Source organism: Hirundo rustica, chromosome 1 (assembly GCF_015227805.2).
Source record: "Hirundo rustica isolate bHirRus1 chromosome 1, bHirRus1.pri.v3, whole genome shotgun sequence".
NCBI lineage: Eukaryota > Metazoa > Chordata > Aves > Passeriformes > Hirundinidae > Hirundo > Hirundo rustica.
The window spans coordinates 117,665,324-117,686,150 of NC_053450.1; the positions used below are offsets into that span (position 1 = coordinate 117,665,324).

Sequence of the window (20,827 nt, forward strand, 5' to 3'; positions counted from 1 at the left end):
ACTTTCAGTTTGCATCTTATTGCACAGGATCAAAGCTGGCCTTCAGTTCAAGCACAGGACAAAGAGACCCCAACCTACGAACAGTGACTAAATAAACTCAGACCAAGAGAACAAAGAACATGGGCTTTCAATACACATTGCACACGTCCTTCCATGTTATCAAAAGTGAAACCCATCACAGAACTCTAAAGTCAGGGCCTACAGTGTTCCCAAGTACCAAATTACATTTTCAAAAGCCTGTCAAGATTTCAAAACACCGAAACTCCTGGAGAATTCTATGCTTATCCAAGAAGCAGCAGAAGCACTGTTAAATTTAACAACCTGCATGATCTTTATTAGATGGCCACGTTTACAAGAATTAGCGGTAGCGGTGCAGCTGCAGGGTGTTGCGCCTCCTCCAGGCCGCGCGGCGCGAGCCACCGATGGTGTGGTGGAATTTGTGGCCCTTGCCCAGCCCACGGCTCTTGCGCCCGGCTGACGTCAGCCCACGCATCTCTCTGTGCTTGTGGACGGGCTTGGTGATCCATTGGGTATCGGGGTTCCGCCTGATGGTCTTATGGAAGGGATCAATCAGGATCACTTCAAAAAACTTGTAAGTGGAATCTTCACCCACCCAATACGAGTTCAAGACTCTCAGAGCCCCACAGTGACGGCCAGCGCGTTCCTAGAGGAAAAAATAAATGCAACAGGCTGTAAAACCATGGAGGCAGGGCACTCTTCATGCAGAAAGATTACTAACTCAAATGTAAAATTTCAATTTTCCCTGGGACGACCTCTTTTCCTACAAAAACTCATCCCCTTCCAGCTGCAAAAGTGCAAGAAAAGTAATGGCTAAAAAGAATTCTGTGTTACAAAGAAAAAAAGGCTCTTTGGATTCCTGCATGAAATAGGTTTTAAAGACCACGAGCAGGAAGGCACTTGGTTGACAAAAGAAAGAGCTCTGTGCACACAGAAGCACCCAGTCAGTAAATACACAATGCTAAAAATAACTTCAACGTGAAGATGAAGAACACGAGCTGCACTTGGGGTCACGGAACAATCTTTTGTGGGAAGTTACGAAAGACTGATTAATTTGTGCATCCAAAGCTACAGGGGAGAAAGAAATTTCTGCAGAGAGTAAGTCTGCATTGGCAGGAGTAAAGGAATAGCTGATGTAACAAATCTTTGCACCACTGCTGGCTTTTAGTGCTTGTTATTCCTATCCTCACTTGTGGTTAGGAAGATACAATTTTAGTTTAGAAAACAAAACAAAACAGAAAATAGCAATTATGCAACTCAATCTGCTTCTCCTGTCAAGAATGCGTCTTATTTAAAACACACTAAGCGTGTTTAATTGTAGGACTTTATCATCATCATCATGGGGAAGCATGAACCAATGGACCCCATCCATCTTCTTCCCCAATGTGATCTTAACCTATTGCTACAGGCTTCCCTAAACAGCCCTTGACTATCTTCTGCACAAGGAATAACATTTTTTCAAGTCCTTTCATTCTAGTGTGAGAGCAGCACCGTTTTGAAATATTAGAACACCAATCACTCTCAACCAGCTTCTATTCGAAGACAGGAGCTCCAACTGAAGCTTTGCATTTCTGTAATGTGAAAAATGTAAGTCTTCTGGAAAGACCGTGTCAGATTCAGAAAATTTCAAGCTAAAACTAAGGGCAAATAACCTCTTCCACAGCTGTCATAAGTGAGCATGTGATTAGCCACTGGCATCTGGGTAACACATATGAAGAGAATGACATGAGCACTGAAAACAGAATAGAATTTTTAATTCAAACTCATCACCTGTGTTTCTTTTAAATAAGCTTCTCTCATTTATATTTTTTTCCTCTGGAAAAAAAAAAAAATCCCACCATATTCAACTTGCATAAGTCATTCAGCAATATTTTCAAAGTCCTGAGAACAGAAAAGTCTTCTACTTCAAGATGGAATGGCAATGACACTCCCCTTCTTCCACAATGCCTCGTTTGAGAATGCAGCCTGGTATTAACTCTAACCCGCCAAAAAAGGCGCTTTTTTGTAAAGGTCAGAACTCTATCTCTTCCAGACTACAACTGTGACAGCAATGAAGCTTACAAGATCTCATCAAATCAAAGCTTACATTTTGAGTATTTCAGTAACAAGATTTCACCTAAAAGTAAGTTAACCAGCAAGCTGTGTGCCTGTGAGGTACCAGTTTTTTATGAAGAAGCAGGTCTCTGGCATGCTGCCTTTAACCCCTGCTTCAGCTAAGCGTGCTGTGCAGCACTACTACTGCACAACAGGTGCTACAGGCTTTCAGACAGGAACTCACGTGTACTTTGTGAAAGGACCATCACCTACAGCTGGTGATCCACACCATGTGGCAGGGAATACAGCAGTAGGATTTCCTGACAACTTAGACACCTTAGCCCATGCAAGTTCTTATTTCTCCTGCCTAGCTCTTTATTTTACCATGGCTTGGACTAGTTACGTGTTTTTCATAACAAATATTGTGGAATACTTTAGAAATATGAACTTCACTAAACCACTCAAATGATTCCCACAGACCTCATTTTAAAAGTCTGAATAGCTTCTTTAATGTCTCAATAGAGCTTTTAAAGACATTCTGCTGCTTTCCTGCCACCATTATTCAAAATGTGACCGACAACTTATTAACAAAGCAGCTGGTTTGGTTTTGTATTTTTTGTCTCTAAGTATGTTCAGCTTTTACAGGCTAAAACTTTCCAACACAAATTTGTGAGCAATAACCAAAATACTCACCTCTGCTACAGACTGAAGGCTCCGGGCAAACTTGAGCTGGTTAACACCATGATGCACAGGTTTACCATAGGTTGCACCTTTCGGCACCGGGCGTTTGCGACCACCACGGCGAACACGGACACGGTAGATAACATAACCTAAAACAAACAGCCACTTTGGAACTACAACAATTCTAGTAGCAATTTTCATCCCTGCACTGCATTTCCAATCCCCAAAAATTTACATGAAATGCTACAACACAAAGTCATTACACCAATTTTTACCAAAGTTCACAACTCAAGGTGGACAGTACAAGATGTTTTTATCATTTTCATTACAAGTGAGTAAGGAAAGTGGTATCCTGACAAAACTATTTTTTGGTTTGAAACCAGAGCTTATGGCACCTTTCCACTATCCAGTCCCAAACCAACTAAGACCAGCTACAGCTACATTGTAATACAATAATAAAAAACCCACCAGCAAAACCACTACCTGAACTGCACAATTCAGATGGCAGCACTCACAAAGCACTGAAGCACAAGCCATCAACAAACCCTGATAAAATCTGGTCACTGAGAAATGAGGAAACTAGATAAGCAGTGACAGAAGTGTCAAGTCTTCACTTTTTATTTTCTTTTATGAATAGACATACTGGGTTTTAAACTGGATTTTCACAAGTTACACATGGATGGCCACTTTTCCCATTTCTTTCCCTGACCAGTAACTTTTTCAACGACACTACAAACTCCATCATCTTGGCTAAGTGCATGAAGCTGTAATACAGTCATAGTATGGCTTGGGTTGGAAGGAACATTAAAGATCATCCAGTTCCAATCCCCCTGCCATGGACAGGGACATCTTCCACTGACTAGTTTGCTTAGAGCTCCATTAAACCTGGCCTTAGACACTGCCAGGGAAGGGGTATTCACAACTCCTCTGGGCAATCTGTTCCAGTGTCTCATCCCTCCTCACAGTAAAGAGCTTCTTCCTAATATCTAATCTAAACCTACTCTTTCAGTCTGAAGCCATTCCCCCTTGTCCTGTTACTACATGCTCTTGCACAAATCTCTATCCAGACGTCTTACAGCTCTTTTCCAGGTGCTAGGTCACAGTTCAGTCACCTGAAAAAAGTCAAAGTAACACATGACAAAACTGGGGCAGAGAAAGGAAATCCCCCAAACCTAGGATACTAAAAACCCTGCTTAATTCTTTGGCACTAACATTGCACAAGAACAAAAACTGAGGCCACTCGATCTTCACCTGCCAGAACAGCAAGAGAAGGCCCAGACGCAAAATTAAGCGAAGTTAAGGTTTTAGGCTGTGGGCACTGCTACCAACTGAGGACATTTACGATATTCTGCTCATTTCATGCAGGACACTTCAGTTTCAGAATCGTCATTCTGCTGTCACTGAAGGAAGCCAGTGTCACTCCATGGTGAGGCACGTGGACTTCAGCTGTCTGTGCCGTTACCTTGCTTGGCCTTGTATCCCAGCCTGCGGGCTTTGTCCGGCCGCGTGGGGCGCGGGGCCCGGTGCAAGGCCGACAGCTGGCGGTACTGCCAGCAGCGCACGCGCAGCAGGAACCGCATCACGTCCGACTGCTTCTTCCTCCAGAGCTCCTGGATGTACTTGTAGGCACCCATGTCTGTCTACCTGCTGGATGAGAGCTCAGTGAAAACAGTGCACCAAGAACAACTCCCAGCTTGAACATCTTCCAACAATGACACCGCACTAAATCACACATGGAACAGCACTGACAGAGAGGGAGCTCTCATGCTTCTTTGACATTCATTGACACACCAGGGAACATGGATCCCATCTGGCAACCTTCAGCATGATACCCTGCAATCATCATTCCCTGCAATTTTCTTCCTTTTTTTTTAATTCTGAAGAGTTCAACTCCTCAACTGAGAAATTTTCAGATGCGTTATGTCTGATACTACCAAACCCACCAACACCTGAAATGAGTTTTACATACAAATCTATCCAGAACTACAGGACTAGGAGGCCTTTATTGGTAACTCTTGACTTCAGTGAGGTTTTACTTCTAAGTGAAAGCTTAACAGTTTTATTACTAAGTGAAAGTTTAACAGGTGCTTAAGAAATGAACTGGATTGGGACTTTTGCTTCCTTAGAGCTATTCACATGGTGCCTCCCATATCTCAGGAGAGACAAGGCCTTCCTCCACATCCGCTGGAACTTGGCTTTAAGTAAAACAGAGCATACTGACCGTGTCATACCAAGAAAGAAGTGTCACAGGTTAGTGTCCTACTGCTGCTGACAATTGTGTTTTGCTCCAGAGATGCCCTGTGGGTTTTTTTTAAGTTGTTTTTAAAAATCGTTTCCGTTGAGCACCATCGGGGGTAGTTTGTATTGACTTCAGCAGAGCAAGGGCTCAACACAAAGTTCCTACAGGTCAAATTTTGTCCCTTAGAAAATAATGATTATTACAAACTCCCTCTTCTGAGCTGAATACGTCTTCAAAGTTGAAGGCATTTCAAAAATCAAATTATTACTTTATTTTTTCATCATGTTTGCTGCTGTTTTCCTAAAGGCCTCTGAGGCCTTACACATCTGCAGCAATCAGCACGTGTACCTGAACTTCCTCAAGCCCCCACCCAACTCACCACCAGAAACACGCAGCTCACTTTATTTAGATTTGAAAACACGCCAGAGACAGTTCACGTGTGATTTTGGATATCCCTTTTGTTAGAGCCTGCCCAGCTATAGCTCATCCATCCCCAGCCACCCCACCTCTTCACGGCCTAATGGCACAAAAAAGCCCCACGAACAAACCGCAAACCCGGAGCAAACCAGGGCGCGCCGTCTGTCACCGACCTGCATCCACTCTGGCGCGCCAGGGCCACCCCGGGTGCCCCGCTCCCCTCCCCGCCCCACCGAACGCAGCCCGCGGGCCCTCCTTCCACCGGCCCGCCAGAGGCTCGGCGCCGCAGGAGCAGCCCTATCCCACCCGGAGCCGGGCGGGGGCGGCGGCAGGACGGGCGGATGGGCGCTCTAATCCCGGGATGGGCGCGGATTGAGGGAAAGGCCGCGCGCGGACCAGCCCTCACCTGATGGCGCCCAGCGACGGAAAGGAAAGGCCCTACTTCCCACAAACCCTCGGGCCAAACGCACTTCCGGCGGCGGCAGCGGTGCCTCATGGGTAACGTAGTCCGGCGGGGCTGCGGGCCGCGCGTCCCATCCCGCCCGGCCCGGCCTGGCCCGGCCCGGCCTCCCGCGGCCGCCAATGGGAGCCGGGGGCGGGGCCCGCGCGGGTCAATGGGGCCGACCGGGACTCTCCGTCCAGGTGCGCGCTCGCGGCGGCGGGGCGGCCCCGGGGGCGCGCTCTGGGGCGGGGGCGCGCTCGGGGGCCGGGGCATGGGGGCGCGGCCCGCCTTGGGGGCTGCCCCCGGGGCATTGGGGCACTGGGCGAAACGCGGCATCCCCTAAGATAACCCCTCTCCCCAACCCCCCATAAGACCCCAGGTCAGGGATTGGGGTGGGACTTCGCTTAAAACCCCGAAAAGCCTTAAAAAAAAAATCTGTAAAATAATAATAATTTTTTAAATCGTAAGATTATGAGGAACGGTGAAGGGAGCTGGGATTGTTTAGTTTTGAGAAGAGAAGGCTCGGGGGGAACTTCATCCATCTCTACATCCCTCTCCTGAAAGGAGAATGTAGTGAGCTGGGGGTCGGTCTCCTCTGCTGTGACTGCAGTGAGAGGACTAGAGGAAATGGCCTTCAGCTGGGACAGGGGAGACTCAGATTAGATATGAGAAGAAAATTTTTCACTGTTAGGGCAGTCAGGCACTGGAATAGGTTGCCTGGGGAGGTTGTGGAGTTGCCATCCCTGGAGGGGTTTAAAAGGCATCTGGATCTGGCGCTGATGATGTGGTTTAGTGGTTACAGTGGTAGTTCTGTGCTGATGTTTGGACTGGATGTCTCTTCCAACCTAATGATTCTATTCTAAATAATAAACACTAAGGGCAACAACAACAACAAAACAACAATAACAAAAAAACCAAAAAAACCCCAACAACAACAACAACAAAACCCCAAAAGCACTAAAAACAATCCTAAAACCTTTTCAATGTAGGGTAGGGAGAGGGCACCGTGGAGTCCCTGGTTCTTCAGGTCCTGGCTGTACCCACTGATCTGCTCCTTTCCCTGCTCCCATCCCTCATGCATATGGCATGGCACAGGTTGGATGGGGTGTTGGGCAACCTGGCCTCATTGGTGGCATCCCTACCCATGGCAGGCACCTGGAAGACGATCTTTTAGCTGCCTTCCAACCCAAGCCATTCTATGATTCCATGAGTTAGGCTTTCCCAGCCTGCAAGTCCTTTCTGCCTCCCTACCTGCGGCTGCAGGATGACCTTTCTGTTTTTCAGCGTATGCTTTTCGGAGAGCCCTGGCTTGCGAAGCATTGCCTGGTTAAACTGGAATTGAGGCAGGACAACGCCAGCCCTTCCTGGTCCAGAAAAGGTACCCTTCAGCTCTCTCGGTGGGAAATGGCTCCAAACAGCAAACTGAGTCAGGCCCTGCTGCCCTGCTGTGGCTCACTGGCAGGGGCAAGTGCTGCTAGCTGCTGGATGCCTCCTGCTAGAACCAACCCCCACCCATCAAAGTGACTTAAAGTCCAAAGAACCTGCTTCTGCATTTGCTTTCCTGCGCTTCTGCCTTTTATGCTCCTGTTTTGTAATTCCTAGTCCGTAAAAGCTAGAAACTTTCTGTGAGCAGAATAAAAGGGAAGGAACCACCATTTTCTTGCATTTCCAGAAGCCGTCCTGGTACCGTGAGGTACCATCAAGCCCACTGCAAACCCAATCACGCCGTGCACACACACAGCACCGCGCCCCGGGGGTGTGCGTGCTCCAGCGCTCCCAGTCTCCCCAAACCTGACAGGACAAGTGTCGAGGCTGCAGGCAAGCATCGGCACCACTGGCAGCAGCCTAAAACCTGAAAAAATAGTGTGGGAGGAAATTCTAGTCCTAAAAATACCAGTCGCCGGCGAGCGCTGGGAGGGAGCTGTGCCCCCGCTGCTTCGCGCTTTGCCTTGCGCCTTCCGTGGGCTTGGCTGCCGCCGGGTGCCCGTCCCTGCGCCGTGCCAGGCTCACAGCCTCCCGTGTCTGCACAGGGCTCCGCTGCGGAACCGGCCCGCGGGAAGCATGGGAAAGGGCTACAAGGTGGTGGTTTGTGGAATGGCCTCAGTGGGAAAGACTGCGATTTTGGAGCAGCTTCTCTATGGAAAGCATACTATTGGTGAGACGTTTTCGCTTTTGGGGGGAGGTTGTTTCCTTTTCTAGCATCTTGTTCGGTGTGGGCCCCAAAACACCAATAAGGGAGGACTGCGAACTGTGCTGAGGTGAAAGAGGAAATTAATGCGGTTTTGTGGCATTTCTGGGCTGTTCTTAAAATTCATAGTCCCTTGCTTTTGGATTTTTAAAAGAGTCTTGGAGAAGAACCCGTTCCATGATGTTCCCAGTAATAATACACAAGAATGTTTGAAAAGAAACAAACACTGAAAGTAGGTGATGTGCCTGCTGCGGGTTTACAAAAGAAATATCTCAGTGCCATAGATGCCTGAAAAATAAATAGCTGTCACATGATGAGCATAGACACTGTTTAGACTTTTGTTTCATCTTCTTAAAGCTTTATTTTGCTTGGTTTTGGCTAACATTTAATCAAAGCTCTGGAAAGGAAAACAGCTCAGCTTTGGGTTCCACGTCTGGTGCTGATTTTTGAAGGCCAGGTGTCTCCTCTAAGAAATCCTTATGGGGAAAACAGACTTGACAGAGGAACAGGGGGTGCCTGATATTTGCTGTGCACAAAAGAAAGGGAACAAAGGCAAAGCCAGCACATTTCCCTCTGTTTCCACATTTGGCTTTGAAAGGTAGGGCAGTGATCATCAAGCTGACAAATTATTCCCACCTCACCTGGAAACAAGGGGTGGCACAATGGCTCTGACAGAAGATGTTTTCTGAGCATTTTTTTCTTGAGCCAGCAAATTAGACATCAGGGGAAGCTGATGGATAAACACAAGGATTTCTAGCGTGGTGCTTTGCAGCACTGCACCTTTAAAATGTGTGGATGGGAGGAATTTGCTGGCAAAGCGTGATACAGAACTGTGTGCTAATACCCGTGTTTAAAAGAAGGATTTCCTCTAATGTTGCAGCAACATCTGTTTGCGGCATCCTACCAAGCGCTAGGCACGTAGCCCCGTGTAGCTTTCAACGTGAAGGCTGCAAAGCTTTGCAGGCTGAAGGTTTTTCCCTTTGCTACCGACCTGCCTCTCCTCTGTGCCGGGCTGGGTGACTGTCAGAGGCACCCAGCTGACTGTCAAGCAGCATGAGCAAGGCCACGTTACTTAAATCGTATTGCCTTGCATTAATTCCTGCCTCCTATTAGCAGCCGAGGCAGGAAGGATATTTGGGTGTTGCTGATCAGAGGAGCTATTTATGGAGACAGCCATGTACATGATTATACAACGTCATGGACACTGGCTGACAGAACCGGAGGGAGGCCTCCTGCCTGGGGTTTAGCCATGGGTGTCCCTCTGTCACTCCCAAATGCTCTGCTCCAGCTTGGCCATTGAGCAATGCAGACCTCCCCCCTGGCCCCCATGCACTTAAAAAGATCATTTTTCTTTGCCTGCAGCTCTGCTCTTATGTTTTGGAGTTACTGGTAAGGTAAGGAACAGCTGATAGTGGATGGAGAGTGCAAGGAAAGAATATAGCTTCCTGTTTTCTGTGATGTCAAATTGTATTCCTAAGACATTCAGAGAAAGAGGGCAAGCAGCAGAGTCAAGATCAGGATATGGAGAGGGTCATTACAGAGCTGCTGCACCCCCAAGAGATGAGTGGCCACAGGCCATCAGGCACATTTAGGGGGATGGACTAACAAGCTGGTGCTTTTGGCAGTCCTGCTGAGTGGTGACCATCCTCCCTGCCTCTTCCTCAGCATGTAGGCAGTCGTGGCAGAGGTTGCCTGGATTATGGGCTTGTGGAAATGGTTCCCAGAAGACCTTCAGCTACTGTTCCATGCTGTGCTGATTTAACTCCTGAATTGCAGAGGCAGGATGCCATTGTGAGGATTTCACTACGCAAGGACGGAGTTTGAGGAATGGTGGGTCTTTGCTCCTTGGCTGAGCTGCTTTAAACTGCACAATGGTGCTGCCATTGCAGGGGTGGCCCTTCTACACCTGAAACAAGATTACAGCATCTCAGTCCTCGTTTCCTAAAGCTTGTGAGCTCCAGAAAGCTGACATGTACATCTTGGCTGCTGGCCTTTTTGGCCGGAGGCAAGAAGGGACTAGTGTGTGTTTGCTGAAAGCCTGTCTGTTCAGAGCCAGCCAGCAAGGCAGCTCACTGGGCATGGCAATGTGGACACAAGCTGTTTCAAAACCTGTGCTTCCTGACTGACGTCACGAGTAGCTCTGCGGCCGCTGCAAGGGCCCAGGAGCCGTGAGGAGGATGGCTGAGCCAACACAGGGAGTCTTTCTGTTCTGATGGTGGGCACATCCTCCTCTCAGTGACAAGAGGCACACTAGAACTTGGTTGGAGGCTCAGAGCACAAGGTCTGCTGCCATTCTCCAAGGTGTTGCAGCCACTGTCATGAGAGTCTCCTCCTGGCTGTAAATCAGCCATGAGTCTGTCAATGCTTACTTGCCTCCTGTTGACTTTCCTGTAAAAAGGAGTGGTGGCACAGCTGTGTCAGGGTAGTGATTAGAGTCCTTGGAGGTTTCACGCTGCTATGTAAAGCCCTTGGCTTTGAGCCCATGCTCCTGGCTGTGTGCTTGGTGATGGTGCTGTAAAACCCAGTTGCACTGTTTCTTTTCCTAGAAAAACATGCACCTTTAGGTCTCCCTGGCTTGTCATGGATGAAGTCCTTAAGTGCCACTGTTACTGACACAGTCAGCAGCTAACACTCTTGCAAAGCCATTAAGGTTGCTTGAGGTCAAAGAGGAAAAAGTACTCAGGAAGGAGAAATACCCCAAAAAAGGACTACCTGCATGTGAGCAATGATTTCTGGTATTGGATTTTGTGCTAGGCTTTAAACTGCAAGGGTGTTTGCCTTGTGGCCCAAGATGGAAAGGAGAGGACAAACAGATGAGAGATGCTCTCAGAGCCACATAAAATAACGTAGCTATTGTGTGGCAGATACTTTAGCCAAACTAATACAAGGAGTTACAAAAAAAAAATAAAAGGAAATGTTTGAAATGGGTGCAGATTTAGCATTGAGTCATGTTTTGCCATAGGTCAGGGCAAATAGTTGTTAAGGATTGCACATATGTGTGTGGTACATACACAGGTACAGCAGTGTGCCCAGGTGACCAAGAAGGCTGATGGCAGCCTGGCCTGTATCAGAAATGGTGTGACCAACAGGAGCAGCGCTGTGATTCTCCCCCTGTGCTCAGCACTGATGAGGCAGCACCTTGAATCCTGTGTTCAGTTTTGGGCTCCTCTCTACAAGAAAGACATTGAGGGGCTGGAGTGGGTCCAGAGAAGGAAAATTAAGCTGGTGAAGGGAAGGGTCTGGTGCATGACTGTGATGAGGAGCAGCTGAGGGAGTTGGGTTTGTTCAGCCCAGAGAAAAGGAGGCTCCAAAGGGGGATCTTACTGCTCTCTGCAGATACCTGACAGGAGAATGTAGCAATGTGGGCGCCAGTCTCTTCTCCCAAGTAACAAAGAACAGGACAAGAGGAAATGGCCTCAGGTTGTGCTAGGGGAGGTTTAAATTGGATATTAGGAAAAATGTCTTCACTAAAAGGGTAGTCAGGCATTGGAACAGACTGCCCAGGGAAGTGGTGGAATCCCCATTCCTGGAAGTGTGCAAAAACCATGTAGATATGGCACCTGGGAACATGGTTGAATGGTGGGCTTGGCAGTGCTGGTTCAACAGTTTGACTTAATGATCTTAGAAATCATTTTCAGCCTTAACTATTCTATGATCCAGTGATTGCCTGGTATCTGGGATGATCTCTCTTTTTGTGAATTAAGTGTTGCGTTTGTACACATCCTCCACTTTCTCTTGCTGTCCTGAAGAAAGAGGGACCAGTCTTATCTCCTCAGTCATGAAAAGGGTCCTTGATTGGCAGGAGAAGATGGTCCCATTAAGTACCTGTGGTACCTGGCACTGCTTGGCCTGACTTCTCTCAACTAGGCTAGCAGGACACTTGCTGGCTCAGCTTTGGCACAGGACGTGTCTGTGAAGAGGATGGATATTTTTCCTTAAACAGTGTTCCTGTTCAGTAATGGTGCAGAAAGGAGTCTTCCTTCTGCCTTTAAAATATTTCTGGCCTCTCAGCCTATACTAAAGCTTATCAGCTCAACAGGAGGAGATGAGAACTCTCCCTTGTAGAAAACTTATCTCTGCCTCCTGGCTGTGTAAATAGCTGGTGTGGTCAGGTTATTCATAAGCAGCTACTTCAGATCCTCTTACTAGCTAGGGATGAAACACCATGTATTACTGTGGTAGAAGTCATAATGAGAGAAATTGCCTCACTTGTTCCAGCTGGAGGAATTTGGGGTTTTGGCTAACACACTTTGGATGTGGAGGCTAATTAACCTAATTATGCATTTATAGAATCATAGAATGACTTGTGTTGGAAGGGGCCTTAAAGATCATCTCCTTCCAACCCCCTTGTCATGGGCAGAGATGCCTTTTTATGTCTTCACTTCTTAAATTAAAACTCCCTGGTAATAGAGTTGCAGTCAGCTTTGCATTTTAGAAATAGATGAAAATGCAACTGAATGTATGTAACTGAGGGTCACAACCTGGCTATTTGTTGGTGGGACCAATACTTTCCTAGCAGCTAAATCTAAATAGATCAGCTCCTCTTGAGGTTTGTCCAGCTCTTTCCCAAGTCAGGGGTCCTCTGATACACTGTCTTTTGAGATCTAAATAAGAAAACCTGTTATTCTGCAATTTACAAACAGAAGGAATAGCAGGTTTTAGGAGCTTTTTTTGCTGAATTCCTCTGGAAAAAGGGAAAAAGAGATTACATAGGAGATCTTTAAAAGTACTCAAGGAGACACAAAATTTGTTCTGCATTAATGTTCAAGATCTAACTGGGAACTTTTGAAACTCTGTCCCTCTTGAAATTTTGATTGACTTGGGTGCTTGCAGTCTATCTGCTGTGCCTACCCTGAGTGTGCAGTATTCATTAGTATATTGAGCCTTTTCTTTTCCTCGTTGGGAAGCCACAAGGGGTTGGAACAACACCGTTTTTATGACTGAGGCTTCCCGTTATGGTTCCTCTGTGGCAGCAGTTGGTAAAAAACAAAGACCTTTCTGCCTGTCCTAAGATTGGCACCAGCTAAGTAGTTGCTAGAGAGTGGCATCACTTCTGTCTAGCCCTCCTTTCCCTCTCCAACTTTTTTATATCTTTAGTTTTCAAAGGAGGCATGACATTGTGCACTATCTTATTAGTTCCCCTTGACACCTCTAACATCTGAACCTGAAAGCTGGCCCACTCTAGTGCTCTGCTCCATGGAAAAACTACTCACGCTGGCAGCAGTCTGCAGGACAGTAACTCCCCAGCACAAGTGCCCTTGCCCACCCAGGTAGAGATGGTGGAAGGATGCCTGGGGATGCCAGTGAAAGGAAGGAGAATCAGGATCTTTGTGGCAAGGAGGATGGGATGGTGCCAGCACCTTTCTAGGACACTGACTAGTGTTGCTTCTCTTACAACAACATTCCTAACCCGTGTTTGAACGGAGACCTAGGAAGTGTTTGAATGGGGTTTTACTAACAAGAAGTGTAAACAACATTGTCAGCAAGATGTGGCTGGTACATGATCTAGGCTTTAGGAGCAGGGACTAGAATAAGGTGACACAGGTATTTCTAAATAATTATCTATGTTTACTTAGGAAACTACTTGCATATACTCCCTCCCCCAGTACATGTAGGTGAAATTTCACCTCTGGAATCTGATACTGGTGCATAAATTTCACCTCCCTCCTAAGTGCTCCCCCTATTTCACATCATAATTTGTTGCTCTATTCTGTTAAGTCCCAGGTCTTAAATTTTCCTCTTGGTTTTTAAACAGGATGTTAAAATACATACTTTTCACTGCTGCTTTTAATGCCATTAGGAGGAGATTGTCACAGGATAACGTGGATATATTAGAAACTGTTGAATTACTGCATAGCATTTAGAGGATGAAAACCTGTACAATATTATTTATTGCTTTTTAAAAAGAAAACGTAGGTATTTATGGTTCCTTCCTTCTCGACAAAGCTGCGTTTACTGATTCCAGTTATTTCCTTGACCTGTCTGTACAATGTAACGAGGCAGAGCAAGAATATAGTGCTGTGTCTAAACAACAGTGCTATATCCAGAAAGGGCTTTGTTACTACCTCAGCCCCTTTAACACATTCTATGATCACACAGGATGCATTTGTGCTTCCTCTTTTTATTAACCTTTGCTTTGTCCTCCTGTTCTTGGTTTTGCTCCCACACATTAGTGTGGCTATATTTGGAGGTGAGATAAATTAAATCTTTGGAAACCTAATAAGAGTTTGATCTATGAAGACTGCACAGAGAGGGGCAAAAAGAACAGCTTGTGCCACTTTCCTGCACAGGAATGCTGCATACATCACGGGAAACCATCCGCGTGGGTGGAATGCTTTAGCTTGTTTGTCAACGTGAAATGTTTTGAATAGTGTCATTGAATATAGCAAAATCCTTATTTTCTAAGGCCAGATAATCCCTTGTGTTTTCTTAAACAATACACTAAAATGGTCCTTTTTTGGCAGACAAAGACAATAAAGCAGGACTCATTACTGTAGTCCTGCAACAGCAAACAATTGTATGTAGGAGTGCAGTGGAGGCAAAAACGTGGGTTACAGAGGACTTAGATGAATACTTAAAACCAGCTCTGAAAGTGGCCCAGTTACACTATAGATTGTTTCAACCTGTAACCTTATGCACCTGCATACAGGAAGAACACAAAGCTAAGTTTTACGTGTTTTCAGGTTTGGCTTAGGAAAAATAATTTTAATTAGTTCAAAGCAAGCTGCCTTGAATTACCTCACATTGGCTGTGTGGACAGGAGGAGGGACAGAGGGCCAGAATGCAGATAGTCGGGGTGGAACAGGTGATACATATATGAAAGCTTGTTACCTCGTGCATGCTCTTGCCTTGCAGTAAGTGAACTTGTTCCTATTAGCAAATCTGAGTCATTTTAAATCCCTAGGGGATGGAAAAAAGCTCGCTGTGTATTTCAGTAAATAGAGTACGCAACTTTCTTTGCCTGCAAAAACCCTTTTCCCTTTCTGGCTTAATTTCACCTGTTGGTTAGTTGTACCACCAATATACATTCATTTCCAGAATTACTCCTTTGGCTCCCACTTCTGCAGTGTGATCCAGCTCATTATGAGGCAAAGAAGCAGGCTTAAGATGTTAGTACTTGACTGTCTGGTATTCCCTGGTTGTTGTTCCAAAAGGGTATGTTTGGGCAGGCTCGTTTTGCAGCATGTTTGGCACAGAACTGGTAAAACTGGGTGGCTGGAGTTTAGAAAACTTGGGAGGAGAGCATATATCTTATCCTATTCTGAATGTTCATCTTGTATAGATTAATTAAAGGCATAATCATGTGCTTACATGTTCATGTATTTACAGTGTCACTATTGGAAATAGCTGGTTCAGTCATCTATGAATACAGCCCTCCATGGAGATGCCAGGCAAGGTCAAGGCCTGGTCAAGCCACTCTGTAAATGAAAGCTACTGTGGGGCAAAATTCTGCTGCACTGCAAAGAATTCTTACAGTGAGGCTGTACTTACTGCAGTGGAACATTCCTGCTTGTTTTTAAACAGGCTTAGAGGAGGGTGCCACAATGGAAGATGTGTATTTGGCATCGGTGGAGACAGACCGAGGCGTGAAGGAACAGTTGCGGCTTTATGACACCAGGGGCCTGCAGGAGGGCGTGGAATTGCCCAAACACTATTTCTCTGTGGCTGACGGCTTCGTCCTGGTGTACGCCGTGACCAGCCTCGAAGCGTTCCAAAGAGTTGAACTGCTCAAAAAGGAGATCGATGTCTTCAGGGACAAAAAGGAGGTAAATGCCTGGATGGCTAAATGCTGCATCAGTGATAGGAAGTTAAGGTCGGAAAGCCCAGCTTTTGTTTCTGAAAATGTTGTCGTGTACAAAGGAAAATGAATGTACCCACAGCCTTGGGCAACCCAGCAAAAAGGAGGCCTTCACATGCCAGGGAAGCTTAATTCACATGCCATGCAGGTCATGCAAAAGAATGATTTTTTTTGTTTTCCTCCTTATTTCCTCTACTACAGCGAAAATTCAGTCAGCTGAATACACCAGCCAGGACACTTATGACTAATAAAACATATGGTCTACAGCAGAGCAGCTCATGTTTTTTTAGATATTGTACGGGAGAAGTCAAGTGCGTAGAATAATATAACGAAGGGCATTATCTTTGTTTGTTTTGTATTCATGTACTTGATGGCTTACAAACTAGTGTAATTGACAATGGGTCTCCCAGACATTAGTCAATTGGCAAAGCAGCTTTAATGTATTTTAACAACTATATTGAATCAATTCAATTGTGTGAAATGACTGCTCTATTTTCCCTTAGAAAGCAGCTAGTGTTTTCAGCTGACAGTGTTCCAGCTTAGCTAAACAAATATAACTTGCATGTGGCATTAGCATTACGGCTTTTCCTACAGTATCTATATTCTGAAGTGGTTTTCCCTGTTAAATGACTTTAGCCCACAGCTTTCCAAATGCCTGTTTTATGCTGTTTAAAAGGAAAAAAAGAAAAGCATGAAGAATAAATTGGATAATGGTAGGGAGAGACTTTGCAAAAATGTAACTTGTTTTATACTGACAGCACACAGGGTGGTGGAGGAAGGCAGGCCCAAGTTTGACGGCAGACGAATGTGCAGTCACAGGAGAGGTATGTTAGGTGGTAGGGCTGGTGTGAGCTGCAGCCTGTCACGTATATCAGGGATACAGGAGTCAAGCATAACTCCCCTGCAGGGCAAGGAAAGGTGGACAAGCAGGAAATTTTTCCCAGGCACTGTTTTCTGACGGCCCTGATTTGGTACTATACAGCATGTTGTAATGCAGAGAGGCGGTCACAGCCCTAACAGGATTTGCGTCCTGCTCGTCTGCATTACCTGTCAGAACTCTTCTCTCTCATTGCATGTAGGTATTTTCGAAAACAGCCAATTTCCTTATCCTTTTGGAGAGCTTAAAATTGTGATTTTGACTGGGGATAGTTTAAAAAGTGGTGGCCATAGTAAGATGGATAAAACAGTTTTCATTCCTGTGATTTCCATAAAAAATAGGCTTTAAGGTGTACAAGGTAAGATCAAGAGTTCACCTTAAGGTAAGCTGTTAATCAGCAGATTAATGATTCTATGATTTAAAGTCTGGGTTCTGCTAGAATGAATTCTTTACTGAATTGGGGATGTATCTCCACAAATGGAGCTTCTGAGCTGGGAGAACTTCAGCTCATTGAGTGGCACAGTCTCCTGTTGTGTGGCAGATGACAGAAAGCACTGCTGGCTGGTTCCTTGCCTTTGCTGGCTGTGGGGGCTCTCCAGCACGCACCTTAAAGCCTGGCCAAATTTTATACTAAATAGAGGTTTTGTTCTGTTATATTGACAGAGCTTTGCCATAGCTAAAATTCAGCTGGAGCATGCGGTAAATACACATGAAGATTGTAGCTTCTTTCAAAGCACTCACAGAGGGGGGAAAAAACCCCTAAGCAGCATTTTTCCAAACACCCTGGACTGCTGTAGAAAAGAAAGGAAGTCTCAGACCTCACAGGAACAGGACAAACATCTCCAGCTGGAAAGAAGCATAAGGCATTCTGGAGTTAGCCTGATGAACAGGAAAGAGCAAGCAGATGTGGCCACAGCAAACCCCACAAATCATCTGCAAGAGAGGACTTTATCACTTGATCTTTGTCAAACCACTAGTGTAGAGATGAAAACAGTTTGTCTAAGGACCTTGAACTAAAAATGTAGCCATGGGTTCCCCAAAGAGCTGGTGCTGGTAAAACATTTTTAGAAAATAGTTAACTTTAAATAAGGAGGAGCAGTATCTTCACGTGGCCAGCACTGCCTTTGGCACTTCCAAGAGCTGAAACTTCGTGTACTTACTGAGCTCAGCCCCCCTGGACTATGTGGGTGATACACAAGTCACTTGATGGATCCTTACAACTGCAGATCTGAGTTAATACTGCTGTGCTGTTCTCCTTAGCTAACCAGCTGCTCCTGAAACTGCTCCCCCGAGAATGCTGCTGGTGCTTATGTGCCCCTCCCAGCAGAGTGTCCCCTTCAGTCCTTCGGGTGGCTCTTGGTGCCTGGGGCTGGGCAGCTGGCAGGGCTGAGCTGGGACAGGGGGCCCCTAGCCCAGCCTGCCCGGACTGCTGGCATGGTTGGCTTTATTTATATTGCGGGATGGGGCTTAGGAAAGAAACAGTGGTGGCAAAACCCACACTGTGGGATCCAGGCTTTCTCTGCTGCTGTGCATTTTTTCATCTCTCAAGCATCTGCTACTGTGACCTACTCGGATATCATGCTCTTATCATTTGTCTAGGGCAGCTCAATTGCCAAGTAAGTGGAGAATAGGGCTGTTTAACTTTGGATCTCTTGGGTATTGTTTCCTTTCAAGCAATCATTGAGGACAGGGAGTGGGGTGGTGAGAAGGGGAAGTCCTGCATATCCTGATTAAAACAAACTTCCAACCCATAAGTAGATGATGAGGCTAATTCAAATTCCAGACCCCTATCTTTCAAACTACATGCAACTTACCTTGTGCCAGTGCTGAGTTACAGAACAAGTCTGAACTGTGTTTCTATTTCCCTGCTGTTTAAAAGGACTGTGACTGGCAGATGGTTTTAGTATAAAGCTCACCCTCTTGTTTGGTTTGTAGGTTGCAGTTATTGTCTTGGGAAACAAAACTGACCTCCTGGACCAAAGACAAGTGGAAACAGAAGCAGCACAGCAATGGGCAAGGGCCGAGAAAGTGAGACTCTGGGAAGTGACTGTGACAGATCGGAAAACACTGCTTGAACCCTTCACCTTCTTAGCTAGCAAGCTGTCCCAGTCCCAGAACAAATCAACATTTCCCTTGCCTGGAAGGAAGAGCAAAGGGAATAACTGTGAAAACTAGACTAGCTTAGCATTGTCTCCTGCTGCCAGGTCACAGTCTAAATCCCTTTTGTGCTATTTGCTCTTTGCAGTTTCACTTAAAGCAATAATATCATTCAGCAATAAAATCAGCAAGCTTATAGCTAAGAGGTATCCTTCCTTCTCACAGACTTGGCTTGAAAAAGCCGCTGGTGGTAAAAGCCTCAAAAAGCACTTTATGAGAGCAGTTATTTTGCAGCCAGGGTTATGGAGGAGGATACCTCCTCCTCCATAGATGGATAGCTCTCTAGCAGGGCTTTTACTATACCTGGATACAGCCATGTTGAGGGACAAATCAACAAGCTTACCAGTATATAATCCCCCTGCAGATCTATAGCCTTTAGTCACAAAAAGTATTTTCTGCAATAAAGCATTCAATTTGGAAAGGTGATATATTTTAAATGGGAACAGTTCTTTTACCTTGACCTTAAACAGGGCTACAGGGCTTTTTAATGCTGCAAGAGGCTGAGATCAGTGTCTTGCTGTAGGAGAAGGGTATGGAGCAGGACAAACAGTAACCAAATTTAGCCACTGATGTTCTGCTAGTCTCTGGAAGAAAAAAAATCCCCAATGAAATCATTAAAAAACCACCCCCCACATCTTTTGGGAAATACCCCAACATGAACCCTGTCAACAAAGTCTAGTAAGCAGTGCTTCTGGGTTAGGAATTCATTTGTAGAAACCAGAAAAGCTCTCAGAACACCCACTGATTGAACAACAACAACCTAAGGACAACATAGCTGTGGGTTTGTTATAGCATCGTCCACTACAAATCAGTCACATTCCCGTAGGTGGTAATTTTACTGAGAATTATATGGATTGATTTTGTATGCAGGAGTTATTGCTGGGCTCTGTTTAGGGCACGCTTACCTGGCTGCTCAGGCAAGCTGCAGCAATCCACCCTCCCTAGGCCAGATAACAACTGGTACAAAGTGTTGAATGACTCTGCAGCTGGGGGCTTAGGAGGGTAGGAGGCTGCCTTTTTGGAGACATCCCTGTGGCAAATGCCCAGAAATAACCTGTACGTGGTCTGGTTGCAGGAGCACAACTGCGTGTGCTGTCGTGTTTGGCAAACCTGCTTGCTGCAGGAATCTGCTGTCCCAGGCCAGCCTGGCAGTAAACTGAACAAAAGAGAATAGATAGAGCAACAGAATGAGCAGCTTTTCCCAGAGACAGGGGCCAGTTTTTGGCATCTAACAACCTGTACTAATTGATGCTAGCTTTTCTTTATATTTGAAGGCAAGAGCAGGGAGAGGGAGTGAAGTACCCAGCATTTTCCACTAAATTAATCCTCTTTTGAACAAATACTGAGAATTTCACAGTGAATCAGCAATACCACAAGCAATATTTGCACTGTCATATCATAACTGCTAAATAGTGTGCTTAATGATCACAATTAAGCTCATAGTATTGCTCTTCCTGAATACTGATTAATAAAGCCTGTCAGCATTACTAAAGTCTGTCAGCATTATTAATGTCAGAGCAGCAGTACACTTCACTGAAAATTAAGCAGGAATCCCTACCATTATAATGAAGGTAGACGAAACTCCTTATGTGCTTTGCTCAATATAGTTTGAATTGCTGTGGCCAACGGGTAAGATAAGAGAGCAATTATGAATGAGCAAGCTCTTGTAATGCCCTGCTAGGAACATACAATTGTTTCCATTGCAACACTGCAGCTGAGTAAGCACTATAACATGACCTCCCCCCACCTGGCCAGTAATAGTCATTGTCCCCAGCGATGCTGCAGCATGACACTCCCTCCTCACTCATTTCCTACTGAACACACGTGTACTCCAGGCTTCTCCCTACGCAGAAGGCTCCGTATCTGCCTGCATGCTTGGGAAGTGGAGGTGACTTCAGAGCAGCAGTGGCTCACCCCGCTGCTACCTCTTGCCAAGGAACGGGTCATGTTCCTCTTCTTCAGCTCTGCAGAACCTT

The 20,827-nt window shown here is 45.9% G+C and overlaps 2 protein-coding genes across 4 annotated transcripts; one reads left to right on the plus strand and one right to left on the minus strand.

Annotated features, from left to right (window-relative positions):
* Window positions 1-307: 307 nt before the first annotated feature.
* Window positions 308-5,903, minus strand: RPL15 (ribosomal protein L15). Of its 2 annotated transcripts, none has more exons than XM_040074800.2 (4): window positions 5,796-5,903; window positions 4,196-4,377; window positions 2,746-2,882; window positions 308-664 (listed from the first exon to the last, which is right to left on the minus strand). In XM_040074800.2, exons 2-4 carry the CDS (start codon window positions 4,365-4,367, stop codon window positions 359-361), a joined length of 615 nt encoding a protein of 204 aa, XP_039930734.1. In that variant the 5' UTR covers window positions 4,368-4,377; window positions 5,796-5,903; the 3' UTR covers window positions 308-358. The 2 variants fall into 2 exon arrangements, with proteins under 2 accessions (XP_039930734.1, XP_039930725.1); XM_040074791.1 differs by having other exon boundaries at window positions 4,196-4,380.
* A 58-nt stretch (window positions 5,904-5,961) lies between these two features.
* NKIRAS1 (NFKB inhibitor interacting Ras like 1) lies at window positions 5,962-19,498 on the plus strand. 2 transcript variants are annotated; one of them, XM_040057625.2, is made up of 5 exons: window positions 5,986-6,031; window positions 7,116-7,209; window positions 7,862-7,986; window positions 15,544-15,785; window positions 18,630-19,498. In XM_040057625.2, the coding sequence occupies exons 3-5, from the start codon at window positions 7,893-7,895 to the stop codon at window positions 18,867-18,869; spliced, it is 576 nt and encodes a 191-aa protein (XP_039913559.1). In that variant the 5' UTR covers window positions 5,986-6,031; window positions 7,116-7,209; window positions 7,862-7,892; the 3' UTR covers window positions 18,870-19,498. The 2 variants fall into 2 exon arrangements, with proteins under 2 accessions (XP_039913549.1, XP_039913559.1); XM_040057615.2 differs by lacking the exon at window positions 7,862-7,986 and having other exon boundaries at window positions 5,962-6,031.
* The last annotated feature ends 1,329 nt before the right edge of the window (window positions 19,499-20,827 follow it).

Bases quoted from the DNA above. Each gene is read 5' to 3' on its own strand.
- NKIRAS1 (XM_040057615.2), top strand. From the start codon at position 5,972: ATGGGAGCCGGGGGCGGGGCCCGCGCGGGTCAATGGGGCCGACCGGGA. The intron at 6,032-7,115 runs GTGCGCGCTCGC...TCTGTTTTTCAG, and splicing joins GACCGGGACTCTCCGTCCAG to CGTATGCTTTTCGGAGAGCC. The intron at 15,786-18,629 runs GTAAATGCCTGG...TTTGGTTTGTAG, and splicing joins TCTTCAGGGACAAAAAGGAG to GTTGCAGTTATTGTCTTGGG.
- RPL15 (XM_040074800.2), bottom strand. From the start codon at position 4,367: ATGGGTGCCTACAAGTACATCCAGGAGCTCTGGAGGAAGAAGCAGTCG. The intron at 2,883-4,195 runs GTAACGGCACAG...TGTTTGTTTTAG, and splicing joins GGGATACAAGGCCAAGCAAG to GTTATGTTATCTACCGTGTC. The intron at 665-2,745 runs GTGAGTATTTTG...TTTTTCCTCTAG, and splicing joins GCCTTCAGTCTGTAGCAGAG to GAACGCGCTGGCCGTCACTG.